This window comes from Cricetulus griseus, chromosome 8 (genome assembly GCF_003668045.3).
Source record: "Cricetulus griseus strain 17A/GY chromosome 8, alternate assembly CriGri-PICRH-1.0, whole genome shotgun sequence".
NCBI lineage: Eukaryota > Metazoa > Chordata > Mammalia > Rodentia > Cricetidae > Cricetulus > Cricetulus griseus.
The window spans coordinates 28,461,543-28,486,413 of record NC_048601.1 but is presented as its reverse complement, the minus strand read 5'-3'; the positions used below and the strand labels follow the sequence as shown (position 1 = coordinate 28,486,413).

At 40.7% G+C, this 24,871-nt stretch overlaps 1 protein-coding gene across 9 annotated transcripts in view; it reads left to right on the top strand.

Moving 5' to 3' along the window:
• Positions 1-24,871, top strand: part of Marchf8 (membrane associated ring-CH-type finger 8) — a 79,861-nt gene that overhangs the window by 37,949 nt on the left and 17,041 nt on the right. For 8 of the 9 annotated variants that reach the window (XM_027429213.2, XM_027429215.1, XM_027429206.1 and 5 more), the window contains one exon: positions 19,764-19,814. In XM_027429213.2, the coding sequence (XP_027285014.1) occupies positions 19,788-19,814 (27 nt within the window). In that variant the 5' untranslated portion in view covers positions 19,764-19,787. Of the gene's footprint in view, positions 1-8,530; positions 8,630-19,763; positions 19,815-24,871 lie in introns of all 9 variants that reach the window. The other variant, XM_027429214.2, reaches the window with a different exon arrangement.

Here is a 24,871-nt window from a genome sequence, read left to right as displayed (position 1 = left end):
CTAGGATTAAAGGTGTGTGCCTTGATTCTATAGCTTACGACTGACTTTGCTTTCTGAATCCTCTGGTAAGGATTATGATTTATGTTTATTATTTCATAATAATAATTTATTATGAATTATGTTTATGATTATTAATAAATCATAAACAATATATCACCACATGGGCTCACTTCTGGCATTTTAGTGTTTACATTTTTTATCATTTTATAGCCTTACAATATATTTTCCTCTTTATCTTTGTAAATATATCGTTACAACGTAATTAGCTCTAGCTTCTTGTTTAACTATTAATTTTTTCCCTACTTCTGAGAATTGTCTTACTTGTTTTGAGCTTGGGGAATACTACTGCTAAGGTGTAAGTTACTGTAACAGACAGTTGCTTCATGCTTTCTGCATGCCTTGTTCTTGTAAGGCCTTAGTATTGGGCCACCAAAACAGCATAATCTTCATGTGAACACTGAGAACAACAGACTCATTGTCCTTTTCTTCTTCGAGAGGAGCTATACCGGCTACACAGTGTTCTCTGTGATAGGTGGTGTCAATAGTATTGACACCACACACACTCCTCACAACACACACACTCCTCACAATGTGTTCCTCATAGCCATGCTCTCTGCTAGCTACTTAGGGCAGCCTCTATCCTCTGTGAGAGCCTTACCCACCTCCACTCTCTCTGGTTTTCTCTGTCTTTAACTTAAGTCCTCATTAATTTATTCTTTGCATTGATTGTCATAGTCATCTTCTTGAAAGACTAGTTCATCACTTACAATGAATGTTACGCAACCATTCATTTATGTAAGATTTGTTTATCCCACCATCAGTCTACTAAGAAGGCCATGGAAATGCAGAGAAATTTCATAAAAGCAGAGAGGAATTTGAAAGGCACCACCCCAAATCTCACTGTATCAAGTTTTTTGTTTCTTCTAATAGTTATAAGCATTTCTTTTGTTAGCTTCTTACAAAAGGAATTTTGGTTTCAGACCCTGAATTTTAAATTATTAGAACTAGACCTATATATACATTCATTGTTCAAAATAGGAACCAAGCTAGTCAATACATTTCTGCCAATGAGAAATAAGTTTGTATATTCCTGTGGCATCAAAATCCACACTAGGGTATTTGAGATATTCTTGGAAAGAATTTTCTGCTTCCTAATGTTTGTAGAAGCATTTTCCCAGAGAAAGTTGTTGAGATGCTTGAAGAAGTAGCTGGTTGGCAGAGGATAGGTGAACATTGTGAGTGACACAAAACTTTGCAGCTCAGTTTGCTCAAAATCTGAGGTATTGATTTATAGTGTGTGGTCCGGTGTTGTAGTGGAAAGAATCAGACCCTTTCTGTTGACTAGTCTTGCTGAAGTTGCTGGTTTTGTTTTTTGTTTTTCTTGTGATTCCCATTGCCTTGCTGAACCGACTTCTCAGATTCAGAAATTTGTGGTAGCGAACAGCAGTAGAACACCAGTGACTGTAACCAGTTTTTGATGCATTTCTGCTGAGAAAGGTGTTGTAGCTTCTTCTTGGTCCACTCACTAAGCTGAATGATTGTCACCAGGTATCAAATATAATCCGCCTTGTTTCACCATCTGATGAGGAAATGGCTATTGTTACTATGCCGAATGAAAGAAGATGGCAGTTCAACACTACGACTTTCAGATATTTTGTCAGTTCATAAGGTGCTCGCCAAGCTTTTTCACCTTCCACTTTGCTTCCGTTGCTTGTCTACTCTGACTTCTTTGGCAACTTCTCCTTTCATTGTAAGAGGATCAGCTTTGGTGGTTGCTCTCAGTTGGTCACTGTCAACTTCTGATGGCAGTCACTACACTTCTTACCATTTGCAAAACTTCCCAAGTCACCAGTGCATTGCACGTTCACAAGGAGTCCTGGCCAAATCATCGGCAATGGCTGAAAGTTTTCTCTACTGTTTTATAGCCCTTGGCACATGAATAAGCAAATTGTTTGAATTTGTTTGTTTGTCTAACATCATCACCACAGATAAGGTAAATATGAAATAAACAGCAAGGAGTAAGTGAGTAGAAAAGAAAAAACAAAGTGAGAAATAGCTGTTAAGATGAAGACTAGCATAACCACCTTTATTAAGAGTGTATTGTGTGGGTTTGGAGAGATGGCTCAGTGATTAAGAACACTGATTGCTCATTCAGAGGACTTGGGTTCAATTCCCAGCACCCACATAGCAACTCACAACTATCTGTGACTCCCATGTTGCAGGGGATTCGACACCCTCACACAGACATATATGAAGGCATATTTGAAGCAAAACCACCAATGCATATAAAATAAAAATACATAGAGTATAAAAGAGTATGTTCCAATATCAAATAGCAAATTTCAGCTGTGAAAAATTGCAGTTATTTTTGTCCCAACCTAAAAGAAAAAAAATTCTACTTTTATGTCATTCATATAATCATTATCAGGAGAGGAGGTCCTGAAGCATGAGAGAGTTGTGTGTATCTGTAATTCATGAGGAAAAAAATTTTAATAACGTATTTAAATGCTAATTTATATTTCTGTTATCAACTGTTAACTGATAATCTAGTGAAACTGATAATCTAGTGAAACTGGTGTCTGAAGTGTGACTTGTTTATGCCATATTTATTACTGAAGCTACCGTTGAGCTAGACTATGACAACCCTTTAATTTGCTTTTCAGGATTCAGTGTTTCCATTGATATTTTAAGATGAGGTATGAGTTTGTTGGCAAGAAAGTATACTTTTATTTCCATATAAAGCACAGTAGATAGAATTAGCTTTGTGGGAAGCTGGCTGGGGAGCTGTCCCTGGGAGTACTGAGGGGGAGATAAGTATGGCTATGACAGTAGAGGGTAAAGTGGCTGTCACTTCTTACTTACTGGTTGGAATAGATAATATTTAGATTTTTGTTGTTTTTCCTTTGATAACAAGGTTTTGATTTGTAGTCCAAGATGGCTTTGAACTCATGATCTTCTGTTTCCAGGGAGCTGGAATCATAGGCTTGCATTACCATGCCCCATGCTAGGTCTCTGTTAATTCTAAGGATCATTAATTTTTCTAAGCATCCTCAGCCGTATTTGATTCCTTTAAAATGGGTTTGAAATTCTAAGCTAATTTGAAAATATTCTTGTTAACATAAGAGGGTTCAGTATTACAAATAGATAGGCTAATGTTATTAACATGCTTTCAGCTGCAGCTACAGACTGGGCAGTTCAACCTGAAAAACTTGGCCAGTTCATGTACATAAGCACTCACTCATATGAGAAGGGTAGGTTTCAGGTGTGGTTGACTTAGTGCTTCAGGGACATACTCAAGGCCCACATTCTCTCTGTGCTCTGCCATTCACAATCACCTGTCTTTGCCTCAAGGCAAGTTTCACTTGCAGTAGTAGGTGGTTCTCAGTAGCACTCAGCACAGCACATGGCCTTGTGTAAGGAAGAGGAGTAGGAGAGAAGCTTCACATTTTCTCTCTAAGGATAAGGAGAATGTTCCCGGGGTCTCTAGCCACTCCCACTTCAGGAGCCTTGTGAAGTATGCTCTTGTTAGCCTGACAACTCAGGGAGCGGACATTGGCATCCAGAGATACATGGTAAACAGAATATGGAAGAAAATTAGAGCTGAGTTGAGAGGGAGAGAAGGAAGGGCCAACATGTCAGTCAGTAACTCTTCATGTAGTTATTGTGCCACAATACTACATTTTATAAAGGTGTGTGTGTGTGTGTGTGTGTGTGTGTGTGTGTGTGTGTGTGTGTGTGTATGCCCGCACACATGCACACATGTGTATGTATGTTCATGTGTGGGCACACTTGCCACTGCACAGGTGGATTTCAGAGAAAAACTGTAGCCTTGGTTCCAATCTTTGTCTTTCATGGTTTTAGTGACTGGGCTCTGCTTGTGAGCCATCAGCAAGGGGCTTTACCCCCTGCTGGATATCATCCACCCTTGTTTGCACATTTTTTTTCCATTCTTTCCATTCAGAGTTAGAATTTTTTTGGTGAAGCCATTTTAGGTCATTGAATTTATCCCAGCACTTGAGAGGCAGAGGCAGACAGAGCTCTCTGAGTTCAAGGCCAACCTGGCGGTCTACATAGCAAGTTCCATGGTGAGAGGAGGATCCTATCTTGGTAAATTAATTAATCATTTAAAGGATTATTGGTATACTCTATTTTCCTTAAGTAATATCTCTGTTTAAAAAGAGTAAAGCCATTTTCTAAAATATCCATCTTTTTAGACTCAGTAGTATAAAGAATAAAAAAGTAAAAACTGGTAGAAATGTACTAACTGCAGATTCAGAAAAGAAAACAGCTGGTGATTAGTGGGGGGATGTCTTCAAGAATTTAGAGGGTTTGCTTTAGAGAATTCTTAACCCCATATTGTGTAGAGGCTCTGTGTCATGAGCATAGCATCAGAAACAGGTAGACACATTTGTGTCTTTCCTCAGTGTTAAAATTATTGTATAACAAATTCATAAGTGACTTCAGTTTCCTTGGCTGCAGTTTACCTAGTCTGTTTATTAGCTAGTCTGGCTATTAGCTAGAACTGCTTTATCTCTATCTTAGTCACAAATATTAACTCCCAGATCACATTGCACAGACACGTGTGCTTGTGTGTACATGTGTATATGTACATGTGCCTCTGTGTGTGTGTGTGTGTGTGTGTGTGTGTGTGTGTGTGTGTGTGTGTGTTGCAGAATTGCTACAGCAGTGTTAGGCCACAGCTGAGTTGAGAGAGTTCAAAGAGACCATACAGGAGGCATTGGCAGAGAGATAATGCAGGAGCAATGTAGATATGGTGTTAAAGAACCCACTTGAGCTGCTAGAGACTTCAGTGTTGAGTCTGCAGAGGTAAGTTGCAGAGGCCAGATACAGGGCAGTGGATGCTGTAGAGGTAGGACATAGGACTGGGTCTGGATGGGCAGATGGGCACCTGGGCCACAGTCTGAGTAGGCTATATCAGCCATGTGAACCTAAGTGAGATGAAGCCCTGGGAACAGCTCAGAGCTCTTTACCTTTCCATTCCTTGAAAACAGACCAAGAAGTCATATGATAGGCTAGTGTTAGGTGTCATTTTCTTAGATGTGTGCCACCACACCTGGCTTTAGGTGCTCTTTTCTTTATGGGATCCATGTGAGAGTATTGCGCTGGTCTGTTCAGAATACAGGCTTGGCTTTTTGCTGAGTTTTAAATTATTTACTTAATCTCTCTCTCTCTCTCTCTCTCTCTCTCTCTCTCTCTCTCTCTCTCTCTCTCTCTCTCTCTCTCCCTGTCTAAGCTTAGTCGCAGGTAACCCACTGGCCCATTTCACCAGTCCCTAATGTAGTTTTCATATGCCCAGGTGCTCACATATTCCTAATCTACTTGGATAAATTCATAGGTATTGTCACTTTACTTTTAGGAATAAGTTAGGAAGTCCTACCTCCACATTCGCATGCTAAATAAAGACAGGTGCTGCTTTGATCTCTACAGTGTCTGATAGATAAAGAGTGGACAAAATACCAAACAATTCTTTTTTTCCCCAAGAAATTATTTTTTTTATTAATTCAAATTAGAAACAAGCCTGCTTCATATGTCAATCCCTTCTCCCTCTCCTCCTCCCCCACCCCATCCTCCCTCTGCTCCCCAGGGAGGGTAAGGCTCTCCATGGGGGATCCCCAATGTCTGTCATATCATCCTGGGCACCCCTCCCCCATGTGTCCAGGCTGAGAGAGCATCCCTCCATGTGGAATGGGCTCCCAAAGTCCTTTCTTACATCAGGGATAAATACCGATCCACTACCAGAGGCCCCATAGAGTGCTGAGGCCTCCTCATTGACATCACGTTCAGGGGTCTGGATCAGTTCCGTGCTGGCCTCCCAGACATCAGTCTGGGGTCTGTGCGCTCCCCCTTGTTCAAGTCAGCTGTTTCTGTGGGTTTCACCAGCCCTGTCTTGACCTCTTTGCTCTTCACTCCTCCCTCTCTGCAACTGGAGAGGCTTCCTTAAATGCCCTTCCCCTATAATGAGACTGATGACTACCTTATATGCCATCCTAGAGCCTTCATCCAGTGGTTGATGGAAGCAGAGGCAAACAATTCTTGATGACTGTGGCAGGAATAAGTGTGTGGGTCTCAGCTGTCCTAGCTAGAATGGTGGGGATTGGGGTGGGGGACTGGAATCCTTTCCAGAATGCTTCCCTCCTGGGACAAGGAAGACAAACATACTGGAAGAATGGAGTTTGGTATCTGGGCTAGGAAGGAAGTAGAGAAGGAAAAGAAGGCATGGTTTCTTCTGGAACCATGTTAGTGACCAGGGCCCAGGAACCCCAAATATCATGCTCCAATTAAGTGACAGTTTCATGAACTCTTTATAGTAATAAAAGAAAGAAATCCATAAATAAGTCACTTTCCAAGTGGGTACATCAGGTAGGCGTGTGGTAGCAAGATGGGAATGCTCTGCTATCTGATGGTACTCTGCCCTTTAGTTAGTGGAAAACTAAAGTTCCCTTAATAAATGTCAAAACATTTTTTGTCTGTCAGGTAATGAGGTCTGGCTTTATCTGTCAGTCATAGAGTGAGAGGCAAGGAATAACTAGTGGGCTAACGACAGCCCAAGATAACTTGTAATTAGGCTCTGGGCCTGTGAAATTCCAACCTCTTCACATCAGTCAGCCTTTTCAGACAGCATCTTTCCAGAAGTCTAGTTTACAGGCTCAGTGAAGATGGAGAGTTGTCTAAAATTGGGTTTAGACAAAAAGTATAATATGCTGGAGTGGGGAAAGTCAGCCAGGTGGCTTTATTGGGATTCTCTGTGTAGCAGTCCTTTCCCAAATGTGGAACAGGATTCTTCTGAAGCGAGAGACATAGTGCATGCTGCCATATTCTTATTTCATTCTATTGCTCTGATAGACACTGTGATCAAAAGCTTAGAGACAAAAGGATTTATTTCAGCTTTTACTTCACTCCATCTCTGAGGGAAGCCCAGGCAGGGGCTCAAGAGGAACTGGGAGCAGAGCTGCTTTCTTACTAGCCTGGGAACACTTGCCTTGGGAATGGTGCTGATGCCATCGTGGTGGAGTCATCTAGGGTTGCAGGAAAGGCTTCCTTTTCTCTGATGGTTTAAAGAATAAAAAGACAGGAGAAGGAAAGTCTCAGCACTCAACCAAATTTTATTAAAAGCAGCAGCACACACAGGAAAATACACCAAGATAGAGGTGATGGTGGGGGATCCTGGCCTGGGATCCAAGTTTGTCTGACAGAGCCAAAAACTTTTATGTGTTTAGGTATAGAATGGGTTCCTGTTCTCTCTCAGAACTAGGTGGTTTGCACTACTCTATGGGAGTAGATAGTCCAGACAAAGAAAGGGAAGCTGATTGGCTCCTCCCACTGGGGGCGGTATGTCTCCCCACCTAGATTTGAAATTCTCATCAGGGTTCATAAGCCCACCCAGTCTTTATCTTAGAAAGGGAGAAAAATGTCTTAAATGTTTAAGTGAGAAGTTCATTCATCCATCCAGAGCCCCTTTTTCCTTTCTGCCTGCTTGCTAGGGATCTGACTCCTTGTCCCTCAGTGCCACCTACAGTAGCTGGGCCATCCTGTGTGAATTAACAATCAAGCCAGTCTTGTTCAGGCATGCCCACTGGCCAGTCTGTTTTGGGCTATCCCTCAGTTGATATTCACCTCTCAGGTGACTAGGCCTTGTCAAGTTGACAGTCAAGTTAGCTCAGGCACGGCACATGAAGATTAAGAGAAAGGTAGGGGAGGGTTTAAGTAATATTTCTGAGACTTATGTCTTGCTTTGAAAAATGAGGTTCAAGTGTCTGTGAATAGTCTTGGGGAAAAGAAAACTTTAGTTTCTGTAACTTGCCTTGGGGAAGAAAGGGGAGCTGGACAAAGGACAGAAAGTATCGAGGCATTTCTGAGGACTTGGTCCTGTCCTTTGGATTAAAGGACCAGACATCCCAAGTCTTCATACTTTGGGTTGTTTTCTTATTTCCAACACAGCTCAAGCTTCTTGTAGCACTTCGTTCTCCTCCCTTTTACCACTTGGCATGGACCCTCACCCTTTCCCTGCCATATAGTGCATGTATGCTGCAGTCACCATAGCTCTTCATGTGGTTCCCCTAGATCACACGGTAACACAAAAATGCAAAAGTGTTCCTATGGCGTTTGAGCTGGTGAGGAGACTCGGTGAAATCTCCGAGAAAGCCAAAGGCACAATCTGTTCTAGATGAAAGTATTTCTCTAACTAAAACCAGAGAGCTGGGGGTGCAGCTCAGTTGGCAGTGTGCTTTCCTTCCCAGCACAAACACCACATAAACCAGGTATGGAACATGTGTGTGATTCTAGCATACCAGAGATAGAGACAGGCAGCCAGGACGAATTCAGGTCATCCTTTGCTACATGGACTTGGGAGACCAGCCTGGGGTATGTGAGACCCTACTGCTAGAACAGAAATGATCTGTCCAAAGGCCAGCAAGTGAATTCTTGAGTACTGTGAAGTAGATCAGTAAGAAGTTGAATTTGGGAGCTGGAGTGGTGGCTCTGTGGTTAAGAGCATTTCTTGCTCTTCCAGAGGACCCAGATTGAATTCCCAGCACCCACATCTGACTGATCACAACTGTTCTGTAACTCCAGCTCCAGGGGATCCAATGCTGTTTTCTGGACTCTACAGGTACCCACATGCCCGTACAACCCCCAACACATGGATACACAAAATTAAAAATAGTCTTTAATTTTTTTTTAGTATTATTATCATTTTATTTTGTGTATATAGCTATTTTGCCAAGTGTGCATGCACCACCTCTGTAGCTGGTACCCTTAGAAGCCAGAAGATGGTGTAGAACTGGAGTTAGATGGTTGTGAGCTGCCATGTGGGTGCTGGAAAGAACTTGGGTCCTCTGAAAGAGCAGCCAGTGCTCCTAACCACTGAGCAATCTCTCCAGCCACAAAACAAAAACAAGCAAAAAAACTTTATTTTTATTAATTTTGAGACAGGGTCTCTATATAGCCCTGACTGTCCTGGAATTCAGTATGCAGACCAAGCTGTCCTCTAACTCACAGAGATCTGACTACCTTCTGCCTCCCAAGTGCTGAGATTAAAGATGTGTATCTGGTTGTCTGGCTCCTAAAAATAAAATCTTAAAAAGATAAAACCACTTAATAGAAAGCACAAACCCAGAAGTGATATAATAAAGTAATAAAATGAATTGAAAGGAAAAACACAGTGCCAAGGAAGTTCATGGAAGGCCAGTTAGCAGACCCAGCAATTAAGTAGAAAGCAGCTAGAACAAAATGCCCACCCCTCCCCCATTAGCTGGCAGCACAGACATGACATGTGCAGTGAGTGCCGTCTGGCCCTAGGGTAGGGTGTAGGAAACAAGTAGATGTAGTGGCCGGAGGGAGGGAGGGCTCATCCAGGCTTTTGGTTCAAGTTTCTCTTGTGATTGTGTTTTTAGTAGCAAAGAAATGACAGCGTCAGGCATCACTCATTTGGAAACATGCAAGCATTAACAGGTTGGGGGAAATGAATGCTCATCTGCTTCCTTGAAGAATACCAGTGAGATAAACGGTTTATTTATAGCCAGAGAGCAGGAAACCCCCCTTAGAAGCAGTTGTATTTCCTAGCAATGCTGTTCAGAGCTCCCCTCCCCCAGCTGGCAACTTTCACAAGAGCTCTGCTGCTTCTCCTTCAGCTCAGCCCTGGGAGGATTAGTGGATAGAGGGGGAAATGTCATTCTTTCAGATACCCATGGTTAATTATTTACCCTTTCTACCCAATTTTTTTTTTTTTTTTTGTAGTCTCTCAAGTAAGTCTGGGTGATAGGTTAACATTCAAGAACAAACAGATCCAGTACCATTTAATGCCATCAACTGGAAATTGAACTTCTATTATTTGCAAGCCAGCAAGTATAGCTTAGAATCTTTACCTTGTATATTGCTGTAGGAGGACCATAGAGCAGAAGGGAAATCGGTTTCGGGAATGGATTTGTCATGAATTATTCATTAACTACTTCATTCCTTGGAAGTCAGTTGGAGGAAGTGGGTAGTCCAGTTTGATTACAGGGGTGTTATACTGAAGTCCAGCGGCAAACAGTGTGGCTGCAGGGTAGCTGCAGTTCAGGCACAGCCTGTCCCCTGCTCAGGCACCATGCTGCCTGAGAGAGCTGTACTGAGGACACGCCCATGCATTCCTGTTAGAAGATGAAGCTTCAGGTAGGAGAAGTGTCCTTCTTGTCAGCACTGCCCAGGTTTCTCCCTGACATAGGGATGCCTGCCAAACAAGCCCTGGAACCTCAGACTTGCTCAAGGATTTTTCCCTGGAGGCACCAAACATTAGTCTTGCAGTTTATATTGCCAGGGATGTACATTGTTTCTAATAGAATTTGCTCTCCTAGAATATATCCCTTGCACTTGTCGAACATATTCCTAAGACAAACATTTAAATGTCATGTCTCAATTTTTATTGCCATCCTTTGATATAAAATATGTTTCTATTAATTAATGTTGACCATTTAATTTTGAATTGTGGAGTTTGGCTTTGAAAAACCCTGAGAAAAATAACTTAGTATTTGAGTCAGTAAAGCTACAGACTTTTCTAGAGGAGGGTTTGTTTGCAGAAGCCATCTCCGTTTTTTCTATGGGAGCGTTTGGGAAAACAGAAGATGGGACAACGGGTCTTTGTTCTGTTCGTTGATGTTATTTACCATGTATGCATATGAGCTATTGTATGTGTGTGTATGTGTGTGTGCACATATGCACTTGCAGACATTTCATTTGGCAGGACTATTCTGATGTTGCCTTTTGCTTTGTTAGATTTTGTGTAGGTGATACCTTTGTTGAGACTGTGAGGTGTTCTTGAGCTGTATGACACAGAATTACACAAAAGTAATCAGGACCAAATCTGGTAACACTTTTTTTTTTTTTTTTTTGAGACTGGGTCTTGCTGTATAGACTAGACTAAGCTTAAACCAATGATTCTCTTGACTCAGCTTCCCAAATACTGTGAGTGTAGGCATGGACCATCATGCTCAGCTTTCCTACTTCATTTTATTAGGCTCTGTGAATGTGGGGGTCTTTGTTTTATTTGTCACCCCCATTCTTGAGGGCCTAGAACAATACCTGGTTTGTAGTAGTAGCTAGTCAATAAGTGTGTCTCTAAATGAGTGCATTCATAACTAAAATTTCTGATAGCTTTTGTGGTTCATCTACAACTGTAGGAGGTATAATTTTGTAGCAAATGAATTCTAACTTGTGTTGATATAGATTACTTTAGCTTTAAAGTTTTATATATTTATTTAATACATAAACACTGAGATTTTTTTAAGATTTATTTTTATTTTATGTGTATGGGTGTTTGCCTGTGCACCATGTGTTAGTCTGGTGCCCATAGAGGTCAAAAGAAGTCTTCAGAGCCACTGAAACTGGAGCTACAGGAAATTGTGAGTTGTTCTATGGGTACTAGGAATCAAATCCTGGTTCTTTAGAATAGCAACCTGTGCTTTTAACTGCTGAGCCTTCTCTTCAACCCCCATATATAATTTTTAAGAAACAGAAATGTCTATTAATTTGTTTACATAATTAATAATAAAATCAGTTATGAATACAAAGATCCTTAGCGAAAAAATGCTTTGAAAAGATTGTATTTTTCAATACACTGCTGCCATAATTTTTATTCTAATTATAGCATGTTATGTGTTACAATTTGGAAAGCATCTGTGTCACAGGAAACTATGTGTTATTTATTGATGATTTCAGGAATTTTAAATTTCATATATCCGGTAATTAGTGGTATTAAGGGAAGCAATATGTTCCAGTAAGACACAACACATCTATCAGGATGTGGTGGTGCATGTCTTTAATTCCAGCACTGAGGGCAGGCTGATCTCTGAATTTAAGGCCACCCTGCTGTATACAGTGAGACTTTTCCTTTTTTTAAATTTTTTTTTTAACACACTCTGTTTTAAGAGCTCAGAGTTACCACCAGTGTCATCTCCTTTAATACACTCCTCACCCATTTATAAAGCCCATCCTACAAAAGACAAAGCTGAAGAGGCTGGAGGAATGCTCAGATCCCTGCTCTTTTAGAGGACTCAAGTTCGGTTTCTATTATTCATATCAAGTGGCTCACAGCTTACTTGAGCTCCAAGGGACACAGCACACTCTTCTGGCCTCTGAGAATACTTGCATCCGCATGGCATACACCCACGCAGACACACATACATACATTTAAGAAAATATTTGAATTTGTAAGAAAGAAAAAAAAGTAAAAAAGAAAGCTGAATTCTAGAGTTTAAGTGAATGACTCCCCAACAAGTGTTAGCTGTTAGTTCTTATGTTTAGTCATCTCATGTAACACGATAAATAAATGACCCAGATACAGATACTGGGGTTCAAGCTTCAAAATGAAGATCAGAAAAGCAAAGCAGCCAACTACTAACTCTCACCTCTAACTCAGCTCAAATGAAAGGGGATATCCTCAAACTGCTCCCAACTTCACTGCACCTCAGATTCACTCAGAATGCTATGCTCTCCTCAACATGGCTAGAGACTAATCCTGAGACTGACTACTGAAGACCCTGCTCCTATCTTTTGTATCTCTCTAGTGCTGGCATAGTGTGAGCTCTATTACTCTTTTAGATTGATTCAATCTCGTGTAGGCCTAGGTGGCCTTGAACTCAGATCTATCTGCCTTTGTCTCCTGAGTCCTGGGATTAAAGATGTGTACCACCACTGCCTGATTTCTATAGCTTTTTTTTTTTTTTGTAGTTTCTCTGGATTTTTAAATTTTTTAATTTAAATTAGAAACAAGATTGTTTTACATGTCAGTCCCTGTTCCCTCTCCCTCCCCTCACTAACACCCTACCTATCCAATACCATTTCTGCTCCCCAGGGAGAGTGAGGCCTTCCATGTGGAGGTCTTCAGAGTCTGTCATATCCTTTGCTATAGGGCCTAGGTCCTCCCCCCGTGTGTCTAGGCTGAGGGAGTATTGCTCTATGTTAAATGGGATCCCAAAGTCCATTCCTAAGCTAGGGATAAGTACTGATCTACTACAAGAGGCCCTATATATTTCCAAGGCCTCCTCACTGGCACTCACATTTATGGGATCTGGATCAGTTCCATGCTGGTTTCCCAGTGATCAGTCTGGGGGCCAAGAGCTCCTTTGATGGGGATTGCATTGAATCTGTAGATTGTTTTTGGCAAGATTGCCATTTTTACTATGTTGATCCTACCTATCCAAGAGCATGGGAGATCTTTTCATTTTCTGGTATCTTCTTTAATTTCTTTCTTTAAAGATTCAAAGTTCTTGCTGTACTGGTCTTTCACTTGTTTGGTTAGTGTTACCCCAAGATATTTTATGTTGTTTGTGGCTATTGTAAAGGGTGATGTTTCTCTGATTTCTTTCTCAGCCCTCTTATCATCTGTATATAGTAGGGCTACTGATTTTTTTTTTTTAGTTAATCTTGTATCCTGCCACTTTGCTGAATGTGTTTACCAGTTGTAGGAGTTCCCTGGTAGAGTTTTTTGGGTCACTTATGTAAACTATCATATCATCTGTAAATAATGAAAGTTTGACTTCTTCCTTTCTAATTTGTATCTTGATCTCCTTTTGTTGTCTTATTGTTCTAGCTGGCACTTCAAATAAGATATTGAAGATATATGTTAAGTTTCTCTCCATTTAGTTTGATGTTGGCTGCTGGTTTACTGTATATTGCTTTTATTATGTTCAGGTATGTTCCTGTTATCCCTGATCTTTCCAGGATCTTTATCAGGAAGGGGTGTTGAATTTTGTCAAAGGCTTTTTCAGTATCTAGTGAGATGATCATGTGGTTTTTCTTTTTCAATTTATATGGTGGATTACATTGATGGATTTTCGTATGTTGAACCAACCCTGCATCCTAGGGATGAAGCCTACTTCTTGATCATGGTGAATGATTTTTCTCATATGTTCTTGGATTTGGTTTGCCAGTATTTTATTGAGTACTTTTGCACCAATGTTCATGAGTGATTTTGGTTTGTAGTTCTCTTTCTTAGTTGTGTCTTTGTGTGGCTTGGGTACCAAGGTAATTGTAGCCTCATAAAAAGAGTTTGGCAGTGAACCTTCTGCCTCTATTGTGTGGGACAATTTGAGGAGTATTGGTATTAGCTGTACCTTGAATTTCTGGTAGAATTCTGCAGTGAAGCCATCCGGCCCTAGGCTTTTTTTTTTTTTTTGGTTGGGAGACTTTTGATGACTGCTTCTATTTCCTTAGGGGCTATAGGCCTGTTTAAGTTGCTTATTTGTTCTTGATTAAATTTGGTAAGTGATATCTGTCCAGTAAATTGTCCAGTTCCTGTCAATTTTCCAATTTTGTGGAATACAGATTTTCAAAGTATGACCTGAAGATTCTCTGGATTTTCTCAGTGTCCGTTGTTATGTCCCCTTTTCATTTCTGATTTTATTAATTTGCATGTTCTCTCTCTGCCTTTTGGTTAGTTTGGATAAAGGTTTGTCTGTCTTGTTGATTTTCTTGAAGAACCAACTCTTTGTTACATTGGTTCTTTGAATTGTTTTCTTTGTTTCAACTTTATTGATTTCTGCCCTCAGTTTGATTATTTCCTGGCGTCTACTCCTCTGGGGTGAATTTGCTTCCATTTGTTCTAGAGCTTTCAGTTGTGATGTCAACTCTCTGGTGTGACTATTCTCTAGTTTCTTCATGTGAGCACTTAGAGTTATGAACTTTCCTCTTAGTACTGCTTTAAACGTGACCCATAAGTTTGGGTATGTTGTGTCTTCATTTTCATTGAATTCTAGGAAGTCTTTAATTTCTTTCTTTCTTTATTTCTTGACCCAGGAGTTGTACAATTGTGTGTTGTTCAATTTCCATGGGTTGGTAGGTTTCTGCAATTTGTGTTGTTCTTGAATTCTAACTTTAAAGCATGGTGGTCTGATAAGACACAGGGGGTTATTCCAATTTTTTTTGTACCTGTTGAGGTTTGCTATGTTGCTGAGTATGTCACTGATTTTAGAGAAGGTTCCATGTGATGCTGAAAAGAAGGTATATTCTTTTGTGTTTGTATGGAAAGTTCTATAGATGTGTGTTAATCCCAATTGGGTCATAACTTCTGTTAGTTCCTTTGTCTCTTTGTTAAGTTTCTGTCTGGTGGTCCTGTCCAGTGGTGAGAGTGGGGTGTTGAAGTCTCCCATTGTAACTGTGTGAGGTCTTATTTGTGATTTGCATTTTAATAATGTTTCTTTTATGAACGTTGGTGTCTTTGTATTTGGGGCATAGATGTTTAGAATTGAGATTTCTTCCTGGTGGATTTTTCCTGTGATAAATATGAAATGACTTTCTTCATCTCTTTTGATTGATTTTAGTTTGAAGTCTAATTTGTTAGATACTAGGAGAGCTACCCCAGCTTGTTTCTAGGGTCCATTTGATTGGAATATCTTATCCCAACCCTTTTCTCTGTGGTAATGTCTGTTTTTGGAGTTGAGTTTCTTTTAGTCAGCAGAAGGATGGATTCTGTCTTCATATCCATTCTGTTAGCCTGTGTCTTTTTACAGGCGAGTTAAGACTATTAATATTGAGGGAAATTAAGGACCATTGAGTGCTTATTCTTGTTTGTTTTTGATTTGTTGTTGGTAGTGGTATCGTGTATGGATTTATCCTGATTTTTCTTTTGGCTTTTGGTAAAGTGGGATTATCTATTGCCTATGTTTTGCTAGTGTAGTTAACTTCCTTAGGTTCGAGTTTTCCTTCCAGTATTTTCTGTAGGGCTGGGTTAGTGGTTACATATTGTTTGAATTTGGGTTTCTCATGGAATATCTTGTTTTCTCCATCTATAGTGATAGAAAGCTTTGCTGGGTATAGTAGTCTGGGTTGGCATCCATGTTCTCTTAGAGTTGGTAGAATATCTATCCAGGTCCTTCTGGCTTTCGGAGTTTTCATGGAGAAGTCTGGTGTAATTCTGATAGGTTTGCCTTTATATGTTACTTGGCCTTTTTCATTTGCTGCTCTTAATATTCTTTCTTTATTCTGTGTGTTTGGTGTTTTAATTATTATGTGACAAGGGGGCTTTCTTTTGTGGTCCACTCTATTTGGTGTTCTATAGGCTTCTTGTATTTTCATTGGCATGTCTTTCATTAGCTTGGGAAATTTTTCTTCTATGATTTTGATGAATATGTTTTCTGTACCTTTGAGTTGGGTTTCTTCACCTTCTTCTATATCTATTATCCTTAGGTTTGGTCTTTTCACGGTGTCCCATATTTCCTGGATATTTTGTGTTAAGGATTTGTTGGACTTAAAGATTTTCTTTGGTTGATGAATCTATTTCCTCTAGTTTATCTTAAGCGTCTGAGATTCTATCTTCCATCTCTTGTATTCTGTTTGTTTTACTTGCATCTGTGGTTCCTGGTTGTTTACTCAGCTTTTCTACTTCCAGCATTTCCTCAGTTTGTGTTTTCTTTATTGACTCTATTTCAGGTCTTGAACTGTTTCCTTCAGCTGTTTAATTGTATTTCCTTGGCTTTCCTTGATTTCTTGCATCTTTTGGCTTGTTTTTTCTTCCATTTCTCTAAAGGATTTTCTCATTTCCTCTCTTAGGGTCTCTATCATCTGCATGAAGTTATTTTGAAGGTTGCTCTCTTCTGCTTCATCTGTGTTGGGATGTTCAGGTCTTGCTGGTGTGGAGTCCCTAGACTCTGGTGGCATCATATTGGTTTTTCTGTTGTTGGATGTGTTCTTATATTGTGGTCTTCCCATCTCTTCTTCCAGTGGGTGCAGGTGGTGTCTCTTCCTTTCCTGGTGTGTACAGGTTCAAGGTTCTTTTCTGGTGGGTTCAAGAGGGTCTGATACTCTGATGGGTCTCAAGGTGGATTCAGGCAGGTCTGAGGCACTCGGTGTCCAGGTGAGTGGGAGCAGGACTAGCACAGAGATGTCAGCAGACTCAGGGTTTATTGGTCCTCAGGGGCCATGTCGACCTGTCTGCAGACCCCAGGATAGGAGTTCCCAGATTGGGTAGGTGGAAGGTGGGCCCACGGCAGGGCCTGAAGCAGCTCACCTCTGCCCTGAGTGGGGGCGGAAGTAGTCCAGCGATCTCAGCAGACTCAGGGTTTCTTGGTCTTCAGGGGCCAAGTTGACCTGCCTGCAGACCCCAGGACGGGATTTCACCCTCATCTCTATAGCTTGAGTCTGCCTTTGCTTTCTGAATCCTCAGGCAAGCTTTAATAAATCATAAACAATATATCACCACAATCTCATCTATTTTCCTAATGCTTGTCACTCTTTTAATACTTAAAGTTTTAAAAAGAATTAAAAAGAAAAAGCAAAGCAGACAACTACATCACTATTAATTACACTGCCTCATACATATAGATTACACTGCCTCATGATTAATGATGCATGTTGTCTTACTTCAAATAAGTTCACCATGGTCTATTTGTTGAATATAGTTTTTTAAGTCACAATCATATTCCTGTTTTAGATTGTATGTGTGTGTTGTATGTACATATATACATTGTAGGATAACTTCCACATCTAAGGGACAACTTGCATTTTTTCACTTTTCTGAATTTTTAAGTTACCAATTATATGTTTTTCTTTCCTTAAATTTTGTTAAATTTCAGTTAAAGCAAGGTGTTCTTTCATAATATATAATTCTATTGCCTAGGAATTTTCATTTAGCACTCAAAAATATAGACATTGACTATTCCCCATTTCTTTAATTATAGCCCCTCAGTAGTTGCAAGTTGAATTAACACAGTTATCAAACAAAACCAGGTGGAGTATCAAAGAATTGTTTTTCTAAATATTTCCTGTGTCCTTGAATTTGGTATGGAGGAATGTCATGGAGACAACTGAATGCTAGTACATTAACAAACTGAATAGTACCAGTGCTAGTGTAGTGACACATACCTTTAATCCAAGTACTCAGGAGACAGAGGCAGGAGGATTTCTGAGTTTGCAGTTAGCCTGGTCTACAGAGAAAGTTCCAGGCCAGCCAGGGCTACATAGGCAAAACAAAAAAGAAACAAACTGAACATTTGGAAGCCAAAGTTTTTTCAGAGTAAATAAACAAAATGGATACCTTAAACCAAGTGCTCTGAAAGCAAACCATAAAAGGTACCCAGCAACTAGAATACTAAACAACCATCTCAGAATAAACCACTGGACCAAACCAAACCAGGTTTAGGTGAGAGCATCAGATAGAACTCACCAATCTCCACCTATAAGGCAGTGCCAGGCAATAGGCAGAAAAGGACCAATACTAGTACCTGGCTCTGATCTGGGTGACTTGTCCCATGAGGGTGGCTTAGTCTTGGGTTTCCATATTAAAGGCACCACAACTAATGATGCAACATTAGTTAGAGAAAGTGGGTGAGATCGAATATTCCAAAGCTCGATTAGAATGACTGTGATCCAGGAACACAGATTTATGTTATCCTAAACACACAGTTTCAGTATCGTGACATATAGACGGGTTGTAATGAATTAACCAGACCTGGTAGAATAATAGTGTTTTCTTGGGGAAAGAACTTACACAGAAAACAAATAATTGTTGCGGCATTCCCGCTCCAAGGATGCAGACCCTGTCTCCCCCATATTCTCTGAGACCTCAAGGGGACCCCGATTTCCAATCCTCCCCTTTTATCAGGTCAGGTCTGCACCTGTAACCACACCCAAAAGGCATGACGACTGTTACAGGTGCACAGGCACTGCTACAGTAACAGTTTCATAAGGGTTTTTTTTTTTTTTAAATAGGAACAGAACAAAGAAACTAATAAATTATGGCCCTTCAAATATATTGGTGGAAGCATGAAGTAGGCAAGTGACATCAAAGCAGAGAAGCCTCTGCTATAGGCCTCAGAGCCTATCTGATGATGTATTTAGCTCTGGGTAGGCAAGAGTTTATATATTCCAAAATTATATGCCTGGTAGTCACTTAGACTTTAGGACCAGAAAGGGGAGGAAGCTACAGGGTGAGAAAAAAGTGTGGACCCAGATAACCTCTCCATTGGGAGCTGTGTTACAGTCACTGCAGACACAAGTATGGTCAGGTTCTAGAGCAAGAGAAGCTACAGCCCCACCAGACAAAGCAGGGTGCCCACTCTTGAAGGTCTCCTGGGGAGGAGGGGAGGCTTAGGCTAATATGTGACCTGTATTGTCCAGGTGCCTGCTGCATAGGAGGAGCTTGCCAGGGGCAAGGAGTTTGATATGTGAGGAAGCAGCCACAGGGACTTCACAGACAGCAGTGCACAGTGGTGGATTTTTAAAAGGGCTTTAGATGCCCCAAGGTAGTTTGGCTCTGGGTCGGCAATAATCCAACCTTCTCATAACCATTGACATTTTGTTCAGATATCAGTCTTTTAGTGTTTAATGTAGGTGTGATTTCTTCTTGGGAATGTCAACTAACAAAATAAAGGGGTCCATCCAGTGACCCCCAGTCTGTCCTCCATTTAGGTTTTTGTCTAAATGGAGGAGGGTATGTGGTACATGTCATTAAGCAGTCTGGTCAAGCAAAGTGGGGCTCATCCATGACTGACCTGTGACTTGAAAGTATCTTAAGACAGTTGTTATGGCTTTGTTTTTATAATTCTGCTATAAAACATCCTGCTCTTTCCTTGATAAGTTCCTTTAAGGCAAGGACCATTGTTTTATTTACTTTTTCCCAAATTTCCAATTTTAATACCTAGGAATATATATCTAGTAGAATGGTTTGTGCTTACAGTAATAACCTATTACTAGAAGTGTTATATTGATTACTTGTTCTTTGCATGGTCTTAATCATATCTTAATAATTACTACCTGTTTTGGCTTTCTTGCAGAATGAGAAGGCTTTGGGACATTCCATGAGTCATTCAAGCAACATTTCTAAGGTAAAGTGGCACCAAAATACATTATTTTGTACCTTGGGACCTTTGCATGTATTAAAACTCTCATTTTTGAAAATGGGGGGGGGTTGCATGTGTGTACATGTTCCTGTGTGCATGCTAGTACATGTGTGGCCTCTGGAAGCCAGAGGTCAGCATCAGGTGTCTTCCTCTATTGCTCTCTATCTTAAGTTTTTTGAGATCAGATATGTGTGATGCAGTTCATTAATTCATCAAGACTAACTAGAATCTGATCTTCCTAAAGCATGGTGACAGGCGCTCTACCGCCTGAGCCCCTTCCCAGCCCTCTTTTCTCGATGCATTTCTATAGTCCACTCTGGGGCCATAGAAAGCTTGTGGAAGGTATAATTTTCCCTGAGGCAACTTTGAATGTGTGTCAGGGGATGTGACTTATAGAGAAACTCTATCCCCACCCCCTCAAATCATACTTTTTAGACAGAGAAATCTCAGGCACCAGAGTCTGTTTCTCCAATTAGGAATGTGTTTGGCTGGAAATGGGTTTATATGACTCAGATGACAAGATATCTGGCTGGAACTAAGTAGTCTAGAGTTGAGTTGTTCAGAGATCTATCTAGGCCCACTCTGCCTTTGTGGTCCACCCTCTTTACTATGTTGTCGTCATCCTGCTTGACCTGTGCTTCCACAATGCATCTGTCCCTCCTGCAGTGTGTTCCTGTAGATAGCTTTCTAGAAGTGCATTGCCTGCTAGGATCTGGCTCAGGAGACAGCAGCTTCCCACATGATCTTTCTCTGGGTAGTACTCTTAGCCCAGCATTGCTCTGACCCCTTGGCCATTAAGACATGATCTTGCAGATTACCTTGGGGTTTGAACCTTTCCCCATATCTTTGTCATGCAACCAAACGAAATACAGTCCTGACGGGAAGACTTGAACAACATAGCAAAAACCCGTCCTGCTGCCTCAGTACCTCTTGGGTCCTCTAAAATGAAGTTGTGGTGTGTTCCTTTGCTTTGCTTTACTTTGGGTTTTGAGAGGGGTCTCAACTGCTGTGTTAGCATTTCTCTTGCCTTCACTTCCAAAGTGCAGTCATAGGTAACACATCACTGCCCCTAGTGCGTGCTTCTTTTTCATTTAGATGTTATCTTTGTTTTCATTGAGGTCACCTTAGTTTCAGAATTCCCATTTTGGTAGGTTCATCTTTCAGAGATTTGTACAACCTTATAAGGGACTTTTTCAAGAGAAATTAATTCCCTCTGAATCCATTATTTGAGTTATGTGTGTATGTTAAAAAGCCTCTATTCTAAACCAAACCTTGAGAGAAGCACACTCCAATTGAGGTATATACTGTATAAGTTAAATAATGAATTTGTTTTATTCCATCTGCCAGGGGGTGGGGAGGATGACCATCAATTTTGAAGCATCAAAATTTTGAAGTAGGGGCTTCCAGGTAAGATGGCAGATTAGAAACCTCATACATTTGAAATTGTTGAAAAAGAATGGCCAGAGTAATACACTTGGTGCTAATTCTTTCAATAGCTACAAATGATTTTATGTAGCAGGTGAGATCTCTTCAGGGAAACAGGCAGGAGCTGGTGCCCAGCTATGCATGGGTTTGGCCAAGGTCAGTACGAACTGCCAGAAAGTGCTCCCCCGCCTCATGCAGGGTTAGCTGAACTGACCAGGGAATGGACATACCTTTGTCAGAGAGACCAGACCAGTGCAGACTCTACAACTCAGGACTAAGGAACTTGAAGCAAATTCAGCCCCATTGTGCATGGTTCCAGCTGAGGTCAGTAGGAGCTGCTATGCAAGGGTTTATAACCCCTTCTCTTACACACCAACATTACCGCACAACAGCCAGAGAGGGAGAAGAGGTGTGGAGGAGGCAGGACCAAGGGCTGGGTACACCATGAACACAGAGGGAAAGGCTGGGGATGGATGTGGGCCTGAAGCAAGGTCTCCTTGCATGCCTATGGGGACCAAGGAGCTGTCAGCAAGGGCTTTCACCTTCATCCTTTGCTCCATGCCAGTGATGGAGAGAGACAAGCTGTAGTGACAAAATGCATACATTAAACCACAGGATGGTATACCAGGAACGGATATTGTCAGGGCCAGTGGACTCTGAAACTGGAGGATGCACTCATTGTTACATGTACAGACAATGTGGGAACCACGAGCTATACAGCTGAACCAAGAGCTCTTTGGTACATGAAGTATCCATGGGAGGGAAGGAGTTCAGAACCCATCCACTGAAGAAGGAAGTACGCACTGATGTGATGATGTGCTTTTATTTATTATACATTTATTTCACTTAGCCCTGTTTGTTTTTATTTTGCTCTTTTTTACTATGCACAAATAACTCTTAATGGTCTTATTTTAGTCTTATATTACTTGGGTTTTATAATTTTTCTGTATGCTTAGTACTCTTTCTATTTTGTACTCTTTACTGTTCTTATATTCAGCCTATAGATACCTCTCATCCCTACCCCTACCCCATTTCCTTGTTCTTCTTCATACCCTGCTCTTTTTATTTCTCTCCCTCCCCCCACTCTCTGTGTGAATGCACATGTACCCATACATATTCATGTGTGAGTGAGGGTGCATATATGCACATATGAGGAGTCAGAGAACAATCTCATTTGTCAGTCTTCACCTTCCACCCTGTTTGCCTGTGAGCTCCCATGGTTCTCCTGTCTCTATCTGCCGTCACACCATAGGAACAGACATGCACTACTTTGTCAGTTTACATGGTTTCTGGGGATTCAAACTAGGGTTCTTGTGCTTGGACAGCAAGCACCTTACTCACAGTGCCATCTCCCTTGTTCCTCTACTTAACTGTAACCTTCTATATCATTAATCTTTAAATTCTGTGAACCCTAAATATATCTTGGCTTCTGTATTCCAGCTACCTTTCTCTCCTCAATGCTTTTCTCAGTAGACACAATCATCCCTATCACAATCCAGTCTGTTCCTCCTTTACTCATAAGGTTAGTAATATCTTCTTTTTCTCTCTTTCTTTTTGAGTCAGTCTCACTGAGTAACCCTGGCTTCCTGGAATTTACTATGTAGACCAGACTGACTTTGACCTCATAGTAACTGTTTACCTCTGCCTCCTGAGTTTAAAGGCATCTACCACTACACCTAGTAATTAATATCTTACCATATACCTTACTACCTTGTTCTTTTTTCCCAATAGTTATTGAAATTAGAAGGATGAGTTTTTTCTTTCTTTTTTAAATTTATATTAGAAACATTCTTATTTTATATATCAATCCCAGTTCCCTCTCCCTCCATTCTCCCATGCCCCCCACCAACCCCCATTCCACCCCTCTTCTGCTTCATAGAAAGGGTGAGGCCTTCTATGTGGGATCATCAACGTTTGTCACATCATTTGGGGCAGGGTCTAGGACCTCCCCCATGTGTCTAGGCTAAGAGAGTATCCCTCTATGGGGATTGGGCTTCCAATGTCCATTCGTACACTAGGTATAAATGCCATTCAATTACCAGGGGCCCCATAGACTGCCTAGGCCTCCTAACTGACAGGGGGCCTAGTTCCATCCTATGCTGGTTTCTAAGCTGCCAGTCTGGGGTCCATGAGCTCCCCCTTGTTCAGGTCAGCTGTTTCTGTGGGTTTCCCCAGCATGGTCTTGACCCCTTTGCTCATCATTTCTTCCTCTCTGCAGCTGGATTCCAGGAATTTGGCTCAGAGCTTAGCTGTGGGTCTCTGCTTCTGTTTCCATCAGCTACTGGATAAAGGCTCTATGATGAAGGATGAGTCTTTTAAACCTCAATGATACCATATTTTCATGGTGGACCTCTTGAGTAGTTTTGATTCTACACTCTGAGGTAATGTAGGGGATTACACTTGGTTCCCAGAGGATGTAAACTTGAAACTTAGCTAGTGTACTACTACAAGTATACTAGTCCCACCTGAATCTTGCAAATACTAAAATTCAAAGAATATAGTCCGTAAAAAGCTAGCCATGGAAAGATTCCCTGATGCACAAGCCCTACCCACTGTAGAGATACAAGAAACAGGAAAGATGAAGATATATATCCCCTCTGATACATAGAAATTCCACAGTAATGAGTTCCAATACAAGTTAATTAGGTGAAATTCCAGACAAAGAATTCAGAAGAATAATTGTAAGAATGTATAATAAAATTAAAGAGGAAAAACACCTAAATTAACTGAGGGATGGATGAAATAAGGATATGAAAGAAGAATTAAATAAAACTATAGAAATACTGAAAAATTCTACTGAAATTTTAGAAAATTTTACAAGTGAAAAACTCAGTAGACAAAAATCATCAATGGAATGGATTGAGTGGACGTGAAGTATCACGGATGTATGTAAAGGTGGATGAATTAGAACATTCAGACATTGACACTAAAGTAAAATAATAAAGTATAAAATACAGCATATATATTGTAAGCCATGGGGATAGAAGGAGAAATTGCCAGGCTGAAGGTATAAATACTGTATTTAGAAAAAATCAGCAGAAAATCATCCAAATCCAGGAGAAAAGATTGGATGACTCAGGGCATTTAGAGCTCCAGATATACAAGAGCAGAAGGAACCTCTCACTCCTCGCTACAGTTAGAACACAGAACCCACTGTTAGGACACTGAACCCACAAAACAAATTAGAATACTGCAGAGTGAAAGGGAAGTTCTGGGTAACCTGTGAAGTTACCGCCATCAGAATTGTTAGGTATGTGCAAAAGCTATCGTGGTTCCGGACTACCATTTTAAATCAGAGTAACTAGGCTCAAAAACATTTGTTTTAATCAAAACAGGAAGAATACAGACAACACTGTTATGAAAACACATATTGTACTATTAGCAATCTATAGACTCAATGCAGTCCCCATGAAAATTCCAGTAGAATTCTTCATAGAAATAGAAACAAAATCCTAAAGTCACATGGAAGCATAAAAGGCCCTGAGCAAAAAGAGCATCTTCAGGTTACACTATACATAGTAACAAAAACAGCGTGATACCAGCACAAAACATGTAGCTCAATGGGATAGAGTAAGAGCCGGCTGCTCTTCCTTTGGACTGGAGTTCTGTTCTTGGTA